This window comes from Phyllopteryx taeniolatus, chromosome 1, assembly GCF_024500385.1.
Source record: "Phyllopteryx taeniolatus isolate TA_2022b chromosome 1, UOR_Ptae_1.2, whole genome shotgun sequence".
Classification (NCBI taxonomy): domain Eukaryota; kingdom Metazoa; phylum Chordata; class Actinopteri; order Syngnathiformes; family Syngnathidae; genus Phyllopteryx; species Phyllopteryx taeniolatus.
In genome coordinates this window covers 14,739,943-14,756,340 of record NC_084502.1, presented here as the reverse complement: position 1 = coordinate 14,756,340, position 16,398 = coordinate 14,739,943, and the positions used below count along the sequence as shown (strand labels likewise).

The following is a 16,398-nucleotide window of genomic DNA, read 5'->3' as shown; positions in this document are numbered from 1 at the left end:
AAGGGAAGTGGGCTTTTGTAAAGAGGCTTTGACGACAGCCAGCCTACATTTATAGCGCGGTCCTATATATGAAGGTGCCCAAACGGGGCTTCCTGAAGCAGTCATGCGACACCGAGCAGATTAGCTCCAATCCGGATAAAGGGGTGGGGGGGGGGGGGGGGGGGGGGAACCTTTTATATACAAATCAACTTCAAATCACTTTTTAAGCCACTTAGATATACACGCCAAGGCAGAATGCTAATGCACTTTTCATTGCTGCAGCTTAGGGAATGGAAGGAGATTAGATGAATTGGTGTCACTTGCGAGCCGTGTTCTTGGGGTGGTGGTGGGGGTGTTAACTTAATGTTATGAAAGTTGTGCATTCCCAGCGTCAACCCTGTCCCCCCCCCCCCCTCCCTCCCCACTCTAAATTCGCATAGAACTTGAATAAGTGCGTCGTGATTGAGAAGCGTTTGCTTAGTTTAAAGCACTCTCACCCTCGTCACCACTCGGGCCAACTGGCACCTGTTCGTTTTTAAATCGGCATAAAACGCATTTAAAGCCCATTCAATCCGTGCATTCAGTCAGATTTGAATGAATCGCTAATGCCTGCACCCAACTACATTATTCCCCTAATGTATGCATTCTGTGAGATAAAGACTTTGGGATGACAAAGTGAAGTTGTCGCTCTGATGGAGGTGCTCGGAGGTGGTGGTGGTGGTGGTGGTGGTAAGGGGTGGGGGGTATTGTCTGTGAGGAGCCGCCTGCCTGCTGCTGTTGCCTCCCTCGTACAGTGGCAGCTCCCCCCACCATTGCTCCCCTTCTCCTTAATTCCACATCCATCAATGGCTCTTCTTCACTCTTTCACGGACATAGTATATCCACATCCATTGTTGCAGGGTGTTTTAGTGTTATAGATTTGAATTACTTTGGAAGCGGTGCTCGTGCGTAAAAGTGGGGAACAACCGTAACGCACGGACGCACCATCATCGCACTGTGAGAAAAGAAAAGATGGGATGACTCAAACTGCTGATCAAGTTTTAGTCATGGAAGTTAACATATGGCTTGAACGTTTTGCTTTTTATTCCAACCCTTGAAGTTTTGCTCAACTGTAATTCAAAATGAGAAACTGCGAAACCGCACCCCAAGTCATGCAAATGACCGTAAATGGTATACTTTATGAAAGGCTCTGTTTCCCGCGGCACCAAGAGCTTTTCAAAATGCAACAATAAAAAAAAAAAAAAATGCGACATCAAAATTCAAATTCATTTCCAATACCATTTTTAAAAAAAATGGAGCGTGCCGTAACCGTTGCGAACTCACTCAAGCTGTTGTGTATAATGCATGTCAATGTTTGACTTTGTCACATTTCGAAATACAAACGATTGAAAGACGTTGTTGAGCAGGGGTTTCAAACATATGATTCCTTCATATCCTAAAATGCAAGCTGGACTGACATAAATGGTTGTGCTGGGGGCCAATAATACCAATTCGAACCCCTATCGTTCCTTTCCGCGCACGGAAACACAACTTCAACTTATTCAAGCTATTGGGTCTGACATTTCTATTTTACAGCTCAGAATTTTCATTCCCCCCCCCCCCCCCCCCCCCATGTTGTTCCGTTCAGTACAGTGGTAAGCGTTTCATATCCCAAAATGCAAGTTGGACAGTCTGCAATTGTTGTGCTGGCGACAGGATTCCGATTTATTTATTTGCACCCACTTTTGTCTCATGCCTCCAAAATGTTCTTTTACAGAGCATTTTCTGACTGAATAATCTGACAATCTAACTTCAATAATGGCCAATATTTTGGAAACAGCAGCCTTCACCCCCCCAACGCAACCTTCCTCCTCCTCCTCCTCCTCCTCCTCCTCCTCCTCCTCCTCTTCTTAGGCGTCCTCCTGCTCCAGTGCGCTTCAGCTCTTCTTCTTCTTCTCTCTGCCTTCACGTTCCCTGTCGTTTGGCGCCGCTGCATTGATAAATAAATCAGCGTCTCCTAAAACAATCAATTGTCTTTATAAACACGGGACAACTTCATCAGTGATTTAATGTCACGGCGCGACAGAAAATGGAACTACCAAACAAACTCCGCTTGGATCGGTGCCCGATTTTGGCGGCCGCAATATTACTACCTGCGATAACGTAAGTGCACTTGAGGGCAATTCTACACGCCCTATGCAAATGAGATCAAAGCTGTCGTCTTTCAGACACATTTACAGATTTTCAGTGCAACTTGACGCTCCAAAATGTCTCAAGTGTTTGATTGCCTTTGCCTTTCAGTTTCATTTTCAATTATTAACGCCACACACATTTTTGTGTGTACGTGTGTTTGTGCGTGAGCGAGAGAGTCACGCGCACACGCACACACATACAGTATGTGTGCAAACCTTTCCGGTGTAAACCTCTACTGTAAAATCTATCTATCTATCTATCTATCTATCTATCTATCTATCTATCTATCTATCTATCTATCTATCTATCTATCTATCTATCTATCTATCTATCTATCTATCTATCTATCTATGACGTAAAAAACTTGGTGGAGAATGATTTTATACATTTCACAGGATTACAGTATGTGCCTGTGTGCCATGCAGGGTGCTGTGTAATGACATCCTCAGCCTGAAGGTGGCAGGAGATCCGGTGCTAACCCCGAACTCCGTGTGCCTGCGCCTGGCCGGCCTCAGTAAGCGCCAGATGAGGATGTGCGTGCGTCGACCCGACGTGACGGCCTCCGCTCTGCAGGGCATCCAGGTGGCCATCCACGAGTGTCAGCACCAGCTGCGGGACCAGCGGTGGAACTGCTCGTCTCTGGAGACACTCGGCAAGCTGCTGCACCATAGCAACATCCTAAACAGAGGTGAGAGACTCAAAAAGTCAAATACTTCAAAATCATAATCATTTGAAAAAAATCGCTTTCCATCGTGGTCCGGAATCAGATTGAGAATCTGGATCTTTTATTATTTTAATACATAATAATGATAATCATATTTTTTATTTTCTTATAATATGCAGAGATGAAAACATTGGGAATATATTTAGATTTGTAGCTTCCGAATTATGACAAGTTGATCCACTTTTTTTTTTTTTTTTTTACCATGATCAGAATCCAGCTCTGAATTGGATTGACAGTGAACACCCATTTATTGCAAGCAGTAGCGTACAGAGGGGGGGGGGGGGGGGGGGGGGGGACCGAGGGGGTGGTTGCCCCAGGCATCTTATTTGATGTGTGTGTGGGTGGGTGGGTGGGGGTAGGGGGGTGGGGGTCAAAATAGGTTTGTTACTTTTTTCAACCTCTGCAAATGAAGAAAGCACAAAATACAAGACATCAGTACTTCTGCCTTTACCATTCTTTTTTTTAAAAAGACAAAATATTTGCACTTCAACCAAAGTACAGAGTGTGAGTACTTTTTCCACCTCTGTTAGGGGATAAAAATACTGTACTAACAATTTGCTTTTTTTATCGATCAGAGTAGTGGGCACTGCAAGCACCTGCCGTTGGGAACACATTAGGCTGCATTCTGAACCAATCTCCTATGGCATCCCAATACAAAAATGAGAGTAGAGGGTTTTTTTTGTGCATATTTATACAGTGGTACCGAGCGATATGAGATTAATTTGTTCTGTGACCACGCTCGTAACTGAAAACACTTGTACAGTGGGTACAGAAAGTTTTCAGACCCCTTAAATTTGTCGCTCTTTGTTATATTGCAGCCATTTGTTCAAATCATTGAAGTTAATTTTTGTCGTCATGAATGTACACACTGCACCCCATATTGACAGGAAAAAAACGGAATTGTTGAAATTTTTGCTGATTTATTAGAAAAGAAAAACTGAAATATCACACAGCCATAAGTATTCAGACCCTTTGCTGTGACACTCATATATTTGACTCGGGTGCTGTCTATAGTGATTGGACTTGATGAGGAAAGCCACACCCCTGTCAATGTAAGACCTTACAGCTCACAGTGCATGTCATAGCAAATGAGAATCATGAGGTCAAAGGAACTGCCTGAAGAGCTGAGAGACAGAATTGTGGCAAGGCACAGATCTGGCCAAGGTTACAAAAAAAAATTCTGCTGCACTTAAGGTTCCCATGAGCACAGTGGGCTCCATAATCCTTAAATGGAAGATGTTTAGGACGACCAGAACCCTTCCTAGAGCTGGCCGTTCGGCCAAACTGAGCAATCGGGGGAGAAGAGCCTTGGTGAGAGAGGTAAAAAAGGAACCCAAAGATCACTGTGGCTGATCTCCAGAGATGCAGACGGGAGATGGGAGAAAGTTCTAGAAAGTCAACCATCACTGCAGCCCTCTACCAGTCAGGGCTTTACGGCAGAGTGGCCCGACGGAAGCCTCTCCTCAGTGCAAGACACATGAAATCCTACATGGAGTTTGCTAAAAAAAAAAACACCCGAAGGACTCCAAGATGGTGAGAAATCAGATTCTCTGGTCTGATGAGCCCAAGATAGAAATTGTTGGCCTTAATTCTAAGTGGCATGTGTGGAGAAAACCAGGCACTTTCCAATACAGTCCCAACAGTGAAGCATGGTGGTGGCAGCATCATGCTGTGGGGGTGTTTTTCATCTGCAGGGACAGGGAGACTGGTTGCAATCGAAGAAAAGATGAATGCGGCCAAGTACAGGGATATCCTGGACGAAAACCTTCTCCAGAGTGCTCAGAACCTCAGACTGGGCCGAAGGTTCCCCTTCAAAAAAGACAATGACCCTAAGCACACAGCTAAAATACCGAAGGAGTGGCTTCAGAACAACTCCGTGACTGTTTTTGAATGACCCAGCCAGAGCCCTGAGTTAAACCCAATTGAGCATCTCTGGAAAGACCTGAGAATGGCTGCCCACCAATGTTCACCATCCAACCTGACAGAAATGGAGAGGACCTGTAAGGAATGGCAGAGGATCCCCAAATCCAGGTGCGAAAAACTTCATTCATCAAACATGATTCCCAAAATGATTCATGGCTGTATTAGCTCAAAAGGATGCTTCTACTAAATACTGAGCAAAGGGTCTGAATATTTGTGGCTGTGTGATATCTCAGTTTTTCTTGAATAAATCTGCAAATTTTCCCCCTGTCAATATGGGGTACTCTGTGTACATTAATGAGGAAAAAAATGTACTTAAATGATTTTAGAAAGTGGCTGCAATATAAAAAAGAGTGAAAAATGTAAGGGGGTCTGAATACTTTCCGTACCCACTGTATATCAAGTCATCTTTCTCCATTGAAAGGAATGGAAATGCCATTAATCTGTTCCAGTCTCCCCCCCAAAAAAACATTTTTAAATTGAGAAAATATCACTCTATAATATTGTACTTTATATAGTAAAAAACAATGAAATTGAATGTAAAGAATCAAATTAAATTCATTAATTTCAGCTCTTGCTGGAGTGTGTTACTTGGCCAAAGCAGCAGGCATGAAGACACAAGCGAAAAAGAGTTTCTCAAATATTATAAGGGACTCAGTAAGCTGCAATAAGATGAGCCGTTTTTTGCAGAGGAGAACTAATATATGCTGTCTTACGTTGTGTACTGCATCTGTTTCCATAAGGTTTTCGTGAGAGTGCCTTTTCGCTGGCCTTGTTAGCCGCGGGTGTGGCGCACTCTGTGGCCTCGGCCTGCAGCATGGGGAAGCTGGGGAGGTGTGGCTGTGGGGACGAGCGTCGCCAGGACGATGACAAGCTCCGATTGAAGCTCACACAGCTGCAACTGCAGACGCTGAAGAAGGGTGGCCTGGGAATCAATGTGGGCTCGCTACCTGCAGGTCACCGTGGCGACCTACCCGCCGCACTGCACTCTGCCCACTTCTCTGCCCGGTTCAAGCCTTTTCCGGATGAGCTGAGCTCCATGCAGGAGACTTGGGAGTGGAGGGGCTGCAACCACGACTTGCGTTTTGGGGAGCGTTTTTCCAGGGAGTGGCTCGACTCGCGGGGATCTCCAAGAGACATCCACGCTCGTATGAGGATACATAACAACAGAGTGGGACGACAGGTGGGTGGGACGACAGGTGAGCACACAATGTTCTTAATGTAGGTTTGGTCTTTAGATCCGAATCAGAATCAGGATCATCTTTATTTGTCAAAAACACACCAGGAATTTGTCTCCGGTAGTTGGAGCCGTTCTAGTACGATAACAGTCAACTGACAGAGAATACCTTTGAGACATAAAGACATTGGGGGATAAAAGGTTGTTAGTAATGTGATAATGCCGGCATTTTATTTATGTATTTTTTTTTTTTGACAATTGTGCAAAAAGATGCAGAGTCCTCTAGCAATTAGAGCAGTTTGAATGACTAATAGAACAATAGTCCGGTGCAATGACCATTGTGCAAAGGGCGCCGAGACTTCAAGAAATAGTGCGATAATCTGGGACAATGTCGATTGTGCAAATGTTGCAGATGCTACTCAGACACGTGAGTGGCCAGCTTGGACAAAAGTTTTGAGGCACACATTCTAATTAGTTCATTAATCACTCAAGGCTAGGTGTAGTGGTTCACATAGCAGATTTGCTGTCAAGGCGTTAATTCCCCATTTACGACCACCCTATGATTGATTAGCTTCAGACCAGGGTATAATCAGTCTGTTTTTGGTGGGCCACTGGTAGTGTAGAGGTTCACAAAGCTGATGGCTCAATTTTCACTCAATGTGCCAATGACCAGTCCAAAATAAAGTCCACTGCTTGCCCGAAGTCATCATGGATATGCTTAAGCATCTGCTATGACCCTGAACACGATACGCTGTATTGAACATGGATGGATGGCTAAGGTTTCACGATATAGTTATACCAGGAGGCCTCACGACATTTTGGGTACACTTCCAACTGTGTGGGAAGACATTTTAGAAGACACTTTTCTATTGCAGCAAGACAGTGACCCAGTGCAAGGTCCATAAGCGCATGGCTGGAGTGTTCTGGTGTGGACAATGATGACATTCTGGACCTCAATACCAACAAACACCTTTGAGCTGAACTAAAACGGATTCTGATTCAAGCTCCTGCATCCAAAATGTTCTCTTGAATGAACAATCAAGAATTGGGACAAATACACTCCTCCAAAAGTTTTCCCAGATGAGTGGAAGCTGATATACATGCTGATTTCATTAGCTGGAAAATAGTACAGTCGTACAGAGACTTAGGAATTTACTCCTTTCTTTGATCAAGCTCTTGTCCTCACGAGGATCACGGGTGTGCTGGTGCATATCCCAGCCAACTTTGGGTGAGAGGTAGGCTACACCCTGAACTGGTCGCCAGCCAATCGCAGGGCACACAACAACAAACAGCCATTCACACTCACATTCACACCTTAGGACAATTTTGATTCTTCAGTTAACCTACCATGCATGTTTTTGGAATGTGGGAGGAAACCGGAGTACCCGGAGAAAATCCACGCAGGCACTGTGAGAACATGCAAACAATACACAGGAAAGCCTATGCCCGGATTCAAACCCACGACCTCAGAACTTTGAGGCGGGTGAGCTAAACAGTCAATTCATATCAGCTACATTCTCCCCATTGAATTAAAAAGCCATTCATCTGTTCCAGCTGCCCCAAAAATATATATATATTTTTTTTGCAATGGTTTTAAATAATCAAAAAACTGCATCGTAAAATATATAAAGCATACTAAAAGGGGAATGTAAAAAAATGGTTTATAAAGTGTCACAGACACAAACTGTACTAGATTCTTGTGTTGATGTGTGCCTTTAAAGGGCGTGGCCTAGTGAATGACATCAGCAGCTGCAGTCGTTCAGGCTGACTGTTTGCCATGGGGTTAGTTCATTCAAAGCGTCTGCTCCATGGTCAGTGCGAGTGTTTTCATTTTATATTTCTGTGTTTGACTCTTTTCCCACGCCATCAAAATCCATTTTTTTCCACTGTTTTATGCATAACATCTGTGGGGTTGTGAGTCGCCAACTGTCATTTCCCCTCGCAGCCCCGATTAGTTGGCGAACAATCCAACGCTTTGGGAATTCTGCTTCACAATAGTAGTAAGACCCCACATCAAATCATCCAAATGGGAGGTCGCTGTGAACGCTTGGGCGCTGAGGAAGAGCAAAGCTGTTTTCCATATTTAAATTTACAATAACAGCAATCCAATCAGAGCAAAGCTTAGTTACATGTCAAATATTCACGGGAAATCTGGCCGTTTTAGCTATCAGACGAAAAAGACCAACTAAAATAGTTAGAATAAGGGCATTCTGGGCATTTTCAAACAAAATGGATATATTATTTAAAAAGAAATGGATGGTATGGGATGGGGTTTCTCAATACAAATGCATATCTATGAACTGTTTTCATTATGAAGGGATAACACCATGTTTCTGATCTGCTATCATTATTCATCATTTTTCATCTTTCCACCCACAGATAGTAGCTGACAATATGAAGAGGAGGTGCAAGTGTCACGGCACGTCGGGGAGCTGCCAGTTCAAGACCTGTTGGCACGTGTCACCAGAGTTCCGGCTCGTGGGTTCAATACTGAAGGAAAAATTCCTGTCGGCCATCTTGGTCAACTCTCAGAACAAGAACAATGGGGTTTTCAATCCCCGAACAGGGAACGACGGCCGCAGGAGGACGAGAAACCTGAACAGAGGTCGCCGTCGCAGCATGTCCAGAGAGTTGGTGTACTTCGAGAAGTCCCCTGACTTTTGTGAGCGAGATGTGGCTGTAGACTCTTTGGGCACGCACGGCCGCATCTGCAACAAAACGAGCCACGGCACGGACAGTTGCGGCTCGCTGTGCTGCGGCCGAGGACATAACATACTGAAACAGACCCACAGCCAGCGCTGCAACTGCAGGTTTCACTGGTGCTGCTATGTTCTGTGTGAGGAGTGTCGCGTCACAGAATGGGTCAGCATGTGCAAGTAGATCCCCTTCCATCTCATCCCAATTTTCTTGACGTATAGACGGTGTACTTTATCCTCTGCTGTAGGTCACGCAATTGGTTGTGCTTCTTGTGTAACACTATACCGAACAATTCAGGAGATCCTCATCATCTGGTGTCTATTTACCTTTTGTAGCTGCCAGTATTGTCACAGGGCCAAGTCAGAGATTGAAGAGGGGACTCATGTCAAGATGTGCTTAGATGCTCTCCTCTGTCCTGCTGCCTCATATCGTTGATGTATTTTAATCCTTCCATTTTCTACACCGCTTATCCCCACTAGGGTTGCGGCTATGCTGGAGACTATCCCAGCTAACTGCAGGCAGGAGGCGGGGTACAGCCTGAACTGGTTGCCAGACAATTGCAGGGCACATACAGTATAAACAAACAACCATTCGCACTCACATTCATAACTACGGACAATTTAGACTCTTCAATTAACCTACTATGCATGTTTTGGGGATGTGGGGGGAAACTGCAGTACCCAGAGAAAACCCATGCAGGCACGGGGAGAACATGCAAACTCCACACAGACGAGAACCCGTCTGTGTGAACCCGGGTTCACAGAACTGTGAGGCAGATGTGCTAACCAGTCGTCTGCCGTGCCGCCCTGCATGCATATTTGTAAATCTATTTTTTTTAAATAATAATATTATTACTCCGTTGTCATTGGGTGAGGGCTCATTGCTAGAAAACATTGGTTGTAATTGATCTCTCCTAATGCTCTTAAACTTTGCTACATTATTTGTATTGTATTTTTTTCATAAAACAAGTTAGATATAAGTTTGCTTTCTCACAGCTATAAATGAGTACATGCACGACATTGTAGCTGGTATACTTCCAAACAGAGATTGGAAAGGTGACGCATCAGTTTTGAATGAATTCCATAATGGAGCAATTGCTTCATTGCAGATGTTGCTTGTGACAACAATGCTGATGTCAAGTCTGTGACTCTGCTGAGAAATATTGATTGAGCTCTTGTTACTCTGCACTTGTGAGATGGTCCCACTTTAGTCCCACTTTAGTATTGAGCTGCAGGCGTGAGCATGTGCGCCTGCAGCTGCGTGAACGAGAGAGAAAGCTCTGCAGCAGGGATCTTGGAGACCTTTTTTTTTTTATAGCCATACTGCGAGAGGGGCTTTTAATGACTGCTGGATATTGGTGACTGAAGTATAACTTTTACTCGTACTGGAGAGAAGCGCGAGGAAAGCAGAGAAAAGTCTACTGCATCCGAGGAGATAATCTATCCAGAGTTCATAAACTCACTGAAACGTGCTCCTGAGAGGCCGTAACCTATGGTGACGCACCATATGAGCAAACACATGCATGCATTGATGGATTGGATGCAGGTATTGGCAATATCCATCCATCCATTTTCTGTACTGCTTGTCCTAATCAAGATTATCGTGACCTGGAACCTAACACAGCTGATTTTAGGAGAAAAACCTGGAATGTTTGCAAGGCCCATATAGATAAAACAACCATTCACAGTCAGTCACATTCCCACCTATGGACAATTTAGAGTCTTCAATTAACGTAGTTAACATATATGTTTTGGGGGAATGCTGGAGGAAGTCGGAGCACCCAGAAAAGAAGCCAGGCAAGTACAAGGAGAACATGCAAACTCCACATGAGAGGGGCTGAGCTGAGATTCGAACACAAACCTCTGTGAGGCAGATGTGCTAACCACAAACCCACCGTGTGCCCGCACTGGCAATAATGCACACACACACACACACACACACAGCAGATTCACAGATGAGCTGTGACACAGTACTCTTGATGACCTGCTTTGCTCTGTCGAGCACTTTCACCGAAATGCTATTGTCAGCACCTGGCTGGCTTGAAGGCTGCATCATTTTTAATATCTCTGACATCTGCGTGGAAAACCTCTTCTGCCACTGGATTTAATGCTAATTATGTACTGTTTGTACAGACTTGGGTAAATAGCTTTCGACTCCTGAGGAATGGCAGTGCCGATGGCTAAATCGACGACTGTGCCTGTATTGTTTTTAGTGAGGGGAAAAGAGACAGCGACTGGCATGGAATGATAAGGGTCTGGATTTCTGGTCTGGACTTCTTCATCTTTTCACCCCGGAGCTGCTGAAACGGGGAATTTCCTGTCACTGTTTCTCCCATGTGTCAGACAGAGGTTGGTGGACAGACTGGAATTGATTTCTCTCTCTCCCTATCTCCCCCTCATTGCTGCAGACCAAGACACATGCGTAGCAACACATTGACAGCGCCCCAATAATGACAAACAGACTGGGCTGAAATTAGAGAGAGGCAACCAGAGAGGAAGTTGGGAGAGATAAAAGTGACCGGCAATGATTGACACCATGATTATAGGTATAAAGTGAGGCGATTTACTGTGTTTGGCTGGATACAAAGATAGAGAGATACAGTGGATCCATGCTGCAGCGCAGGAGTAACGGACAAACGGGGGGATAGGGAAGAGATGAATAACGTGGACGCTGTATAAATACCAGCCTCGCAACATCTGCTTCTCAATTCCCCTTTCATTTTTGATGTGGGACAAGGAGAGCTGCAGAGAAAACACAAGGAAGCAGCTACCCAAAACATCAAAGCCCCTGCCCTCAACATGCAGGCCCTCATTAGTTCAGCTAGCAGAACCAACCAGACTTGTGATTGTGTTTGCTGGGTGCACGCTGGCAGATACTTCAGAGGAGAGGTTCCTTTAAGTCATAACTACTCACCCCACCTCCGCCGTAATACCCCCCCTCCCCCGTAACCCTCACCAAAACTCCCGGCTCACACAAAACCCGCTGTGAGTCCCTACCGTCCGCTCCACCCCATAATCTGGTGTGCAGCTGCAAACAGCTGCTCCTCGCTTTATTTCTGTGCCTTCAACCACTGGATTGATAAACACATCTAGCGCTGCGCTCATACAAAACGTCACGGAGGCCACAGGGATGGGCTCTAAACAGGCTTAGATTTAATGTCATTATTTTGTATTTGAGGGAGTGCATTATAGACACCGTAAAGTGAATTCTGAGATTTGTTTCTAAATACCATACACAGTACGGGTTTGAAGATAACGGACCATATGCATGGTTTCCGCTGTCCGTTTGTTTCTAGCTACTGGGACATCCATCCATTCATTTTCTGTACCGCTTATCCCACTAGGGTTGCGGGCGTGCTGGAGCCTAGCCCAGCTTTCTTCGGGCGAGAGGTACAACCTGAACTGGTCGCCAGCCGATCGCAAAGACCAACAACCATTCACATTCACACCTACGGGCAATTTAGAGTCTTCAATCAACCTACCACGCATGTTTTTGGGATGAGGCAGGAAACCGGAGTACCTGGAGAAAATCCACGCTGGCACGGGGAGAACATACAAACTCCAAACAGGCGGGGCCGGTATATGAACCCCAGTCCTCAGAACTGTGTGGCCGGTCTGTGTTAACCAGTCGTCCACCGTGATGTCAAAATAATCTTTAACTGTGTGATAACATGCTGGTACTTTTCAAGGTCGAAATTTCATCAAAAGTTTTTACTTTTTAAAGACGATGGGAAAGCTCTTCCAGCCAACACATCAGTGTCCCGCCCTTTATGTTCAGCGATTCAACTCGGCTTTTGACTTTAACACGTTTAACGGTGACCCGGTACTATAAAGGCGACGGAAAGTTAACATTCGCCGAGACAATTTCACCATCACAGCAACAATCGTCGGCGGCGGTCAAAGCTTCCTCGCCATCTCCCTCTCACTCCTCATTCAGCGCTGCATGGCTCTGACTGGCTGATGCAGCTCCATTTACAGCAATTGAGAACTTTGCTCCTGGCCAGTAGTATATTCGTATCATTGTCATTGTTTTTGATTATTGGTTGTGTTTCATGTTTTCATAACTCCAATTTCATTTGATCTGCACCGCACAATGACGATAAAGGCTTTGTATTCTATTTATGCTCAATCTTTAGGTACAGCTGTTACTGGTGTCCTTGTTGCTCAATTGAAAGAAAATTGAGTTGACATTTGAGTGTCTCAAAGATTTAGCCGTGCAAGTCTAAGTACACACGGACCTGCATGTACTGTGAAACTGCGAGTGGCTCATGAAATCAGATAAGGCTCCTTAGATAGCGTCGCTGATACTTGGATAGTGGAAATTATAAGCGCAATACGTCATTCACAGTAACTTTATGTCATTCCAGCAGACAGCGAGTATAGCTTGAAGAGTTTGATGCTGACATTGTTATCACTATGCGTTTGCCCGTTGACCGGAAGTTTCCATTCCCCTTACCTACTAATTTCCCAGAGTTACTTGCCACACAACAAATACATTTGTCATTGTGGCAGCGGGAGGAGGGCGGGGTGTGTTGGCAGAGAGAACTTTTTACCAATTGAAATACATTGATCGCGGGGGTTCGGGGGCAGTGCTGAGCGAACTGGTTCCAGGGGGAGAGGGTATGGGGTGGGAGGGAGGGTGTCTGAACTGCATAGGGACCTTCATGCTGGTGTGACCACTTTAGAGTGCCTCGTTGTCCCGTTGTGGAAAAGCCCTGCCTGGACCTGGTGGGATACAGTATATTCTTGCCACCGGGAGCCTTTAAACTGTTATATTTTCATGGCTCAAACATGTAGTTATATTTAGGCATAAGAAATATCCATCCATCCATCCATTATCTGTACCGCTTATCCTCACAAGGGTCGCGGGCGTGCTGGAGCCTTCCCAGCTATCTTCGGGCGAGAGGCAGGGTACACCCCGAACTGGTCGCCAGCCAATCGCAGGGCACATATAAACAAACAACCATTCATGCACACATTCAGACCTAAGGGCAATTTAGAGTTTGCAATCAACCTACCTTGCATGTTTTTGGGATGTGGGAGGAAACCGGAGTGCCCAGAGAAAAACCACCCAGGCACAGGGAGAATATGCAAACTCCATACAGGCGGGGCCGGGATTTGAACCCCGGTCCTCAGAACTGTGCTAACCAGTCGCCCACCGTGCCGGCATAAGAAATATGCGAGACAAAATAGTATCCATTTTTCATGTCATAGTGGTGGTATTTGACAGTTGAGCGGGGTGTGGATTCAGAGCATTCAGCGGACACCCCCTGTAATTTTTCACAATTATTTTTTTCAACAATTCAAATTTGGCAAGGTTGTGAACAACAATATTCTGGATTGCCATGAGGAACATGTAAAGTCCAATGCCTCCAATTCAGAATACAAACAACATTTTTGGGAAGAGGTGCGACCACCTCAAGACATCAGCATATCATGCTAGTCCTCAGCAGGCATCAAATAATTTGGGTATGTGTTTTGCATTTTCTTTAACTTTTAGTTGTTGGTTTTTTTCAAAAGAAAGACCAGCCATAGAGGAAGTATGTGAGAAGCGATGAAAAAAAGAAGGTGGAGGAAGCACACTCCGGCCGTGTACGAATATTTTTGTACAGCTTTAGCATGAACGCTGTCACTTGCAATCAAAATTGTGTTTTTTCTTTTGACGCTGTGATAATTAAACTTGTGTGTTGAAAAACATCTTTGACTTATGCCTTTGTCGTTTTTACATTTAATAAAACTCAAATTTATTTTTAAACTTGTATGCCAATTAAGGTTCGGCTATGACTCAAAAATTACCATTACATGTAAGAAAGGATTTATTTTGCTGTCATTTTCCCCCTGGATGGGATCATTTATGGGTTTTCGAAATCTGAACAAATGGGAGACGGACCAGCATACCGATTGTATTTTACCATAAAGGTCCCATCGTAGGCGGCACGGTGTACGACTGGTTAGCACATCTGCCTCACAGTTCTGAGGACTGGGATTCAATCCCGGCCCCGCCTGTGTGGAGTTTGCATGTTCTCCCTGTGCTGGGTGGTTTTTCTCTAAACCTCCATTCCCTCAAGCTCTGTCTCTCCAACCACTTCCGTCCCCGAAGAAAGTCACAGCCCTGGATGGCCGAATCATCTCCCCCGTTACCCACCAAACAGTGCCATTCACCTTGCTCATTTCAGGTAATCACCGTGAGAACATCTCACTTTTTGTTATCCCTTCCCCTGATACCCCATTAGTCCTCAGAATTCCCTGGCTCAAAAAACACAACCGACCTGAGAAAAAGGCAATGGAGGACTATATCCATGACTCTCTGGCTTCCGGACTCATAAGACCTTCCTCTTCTCCAGTAGTGGCCGGCTTCTTTTGTGTTGAAAAGAAAGACACCACTCTTCGCCCATGTATCGACTACCGTAGTCTCAATGACATCACCGTCAAAAATAAATCTCCGCTTCCCCTCATCGACTCCTTGTTTGAACCCCTCTGCGACGCCCGGATATTCACCAAGTTGGATCTACGGAACGCCAACCACCTCATCCGTATCCGAGAGGGGGATGAATGGAACACCCCTCTCGGGCACTTCGAATACCAGGTCATGCCGTTTGGATTGACTAATGCCCCCGCTGTCTTCCAGACCTTCATTAACGACGTCCTCCGTGATATGCTGAACTGGTTTGTTTTTGTCCATTTGGATGACATTCTCATTTTCTCCTGCTCCCTTGAAAAACATCACCGTCATGTACGCCAAGTCCTCCAACGCCTCCTTGAAAACCGCCTGTATGTTAAACCCGAAACTGTGAATTCCACCTCTCCTCCGTGCACTTCCTGGGCTACGTTATCTCTAAAGGACAACTACAACCCGACCTCGCCAAGATCCAAGCCGTCGTTAACTGGCCCACTCCCACCACCCGCAAAGAACTGCAACGTTTCCTTGGATTCGCCAATTTTTACCGTCGATTCATCCGTAATTACAGCAAGGTCGCAATTCCCCTCACTAACCTCACATCCACCAGCTCCCCCTTTCAGTGGACCCCGGCAGCATCCCAAGCATTTAGTCAACTCAAGACCCCGTTCACCAGTGCGCCCATTCTTCGCCACCCCACCCCCTCCCTCCAGTTCTTGGTCGAGGTTGACGCCTCGGACACGGGGGCAGGGGCTGTCCTCTCGCAGCGGTACCCCACAACCCAGAAACTTCACCCCTGTGTCTTTTTTTCCCATCATCTGTCCCCTGCCGAGAGGAACTACGACGTCGGCAACCGAGAGCTACTGGCCATTGTATGGGCCTTGGAAGAGTGGAGGCACTGGCTGGAGGGGACTGAACTACCATTCATCATTTAGACAGACAACAAGAATCTCTCTTACCTCCGTTCCGCCTAACGCCTTAACCCTTGACGACAAGCTCGCTGGGCTCGCTTCTTGAGCAGGTTTAATTTCAGTCTCTCCTTCTATCCTGGCTCCAAAAACCAGATGCACTGTCTGGACTTTACTCACCCCCCTCCAGCCCTGATGAACCGCAACCCATCCTTCCTTCCTCGTGCTTTGTTGGAGCAGCCACTTGACAGATCAAACAGGTGGTTCAGGAGGCCCAAAGGACTCACCCGGATACCAAGTCCGGGCCTCCAAACCGCCTGTTCGTACCCGATTCCGCACGCTCTAACGTTCTTCAGTGGGCTCACAACTCCAAACTCACCTGTCATCCTGGCATCACCCGCACCATTCAGTTCATCCAGCAGCAT

The 16,398-nt window shown here is 45.7% G+C and overlaps 1 protein-coding gene across 1 annotated transcript; it reads left to right on the top strand.

Moving 5' to 3' along the window:
- The first annotated feature begins 1,933 nt into the window (after positions 1-1,933).
- On the top strand, positions 1,934-12,629 carry wnt10b (wingless-type MMTV integration site family, member 10b). Its single transcript, XM_061774420.1, has 4 exons — positions 1,934-2,121; positions 2,577-2,839; positions 5,539-5,978; positions 8,352-12,629. Exons 1-4 carry the CDS (start codon positions 2,048-2,050, stop codon positions 8,850-8,852), a joined length of 1,278 nt encoding a protein of 425 aa, XP_061630404.1. The 5' UTR covers positions 1,934-2,047; the 3' UTR covers positions 8,853-12,629.
- The last annotated feature ends 3,769 nt before the right edge of the window (positions 12,630-16,398 follow it).

Excerpts from the sequence above, each read along its gene's own strand:
- wnt10b (XM_061774420.1), top strand. The coding sequence starts at position 2,048 with ATGGAACTACCAAACAAACTCCGCTTGGATCGGTGCCCGATTTTGGCG. Across the intron at positions 2,122-2,576 it reads ATATTACTACCTGCGATAAC|GGTGCTGTGTAATGACATCC; the intron begins GTAAGTGCACTT and ends TGTGCCATGCAG. Across the intron at positions 5,979-8,351 it reads ACAACAGAGTGGGACGACAG|ATAGTAGCTGACAATATGAA; the intron begins GTGGGTGGGACG and ends TTCCACCCACAG.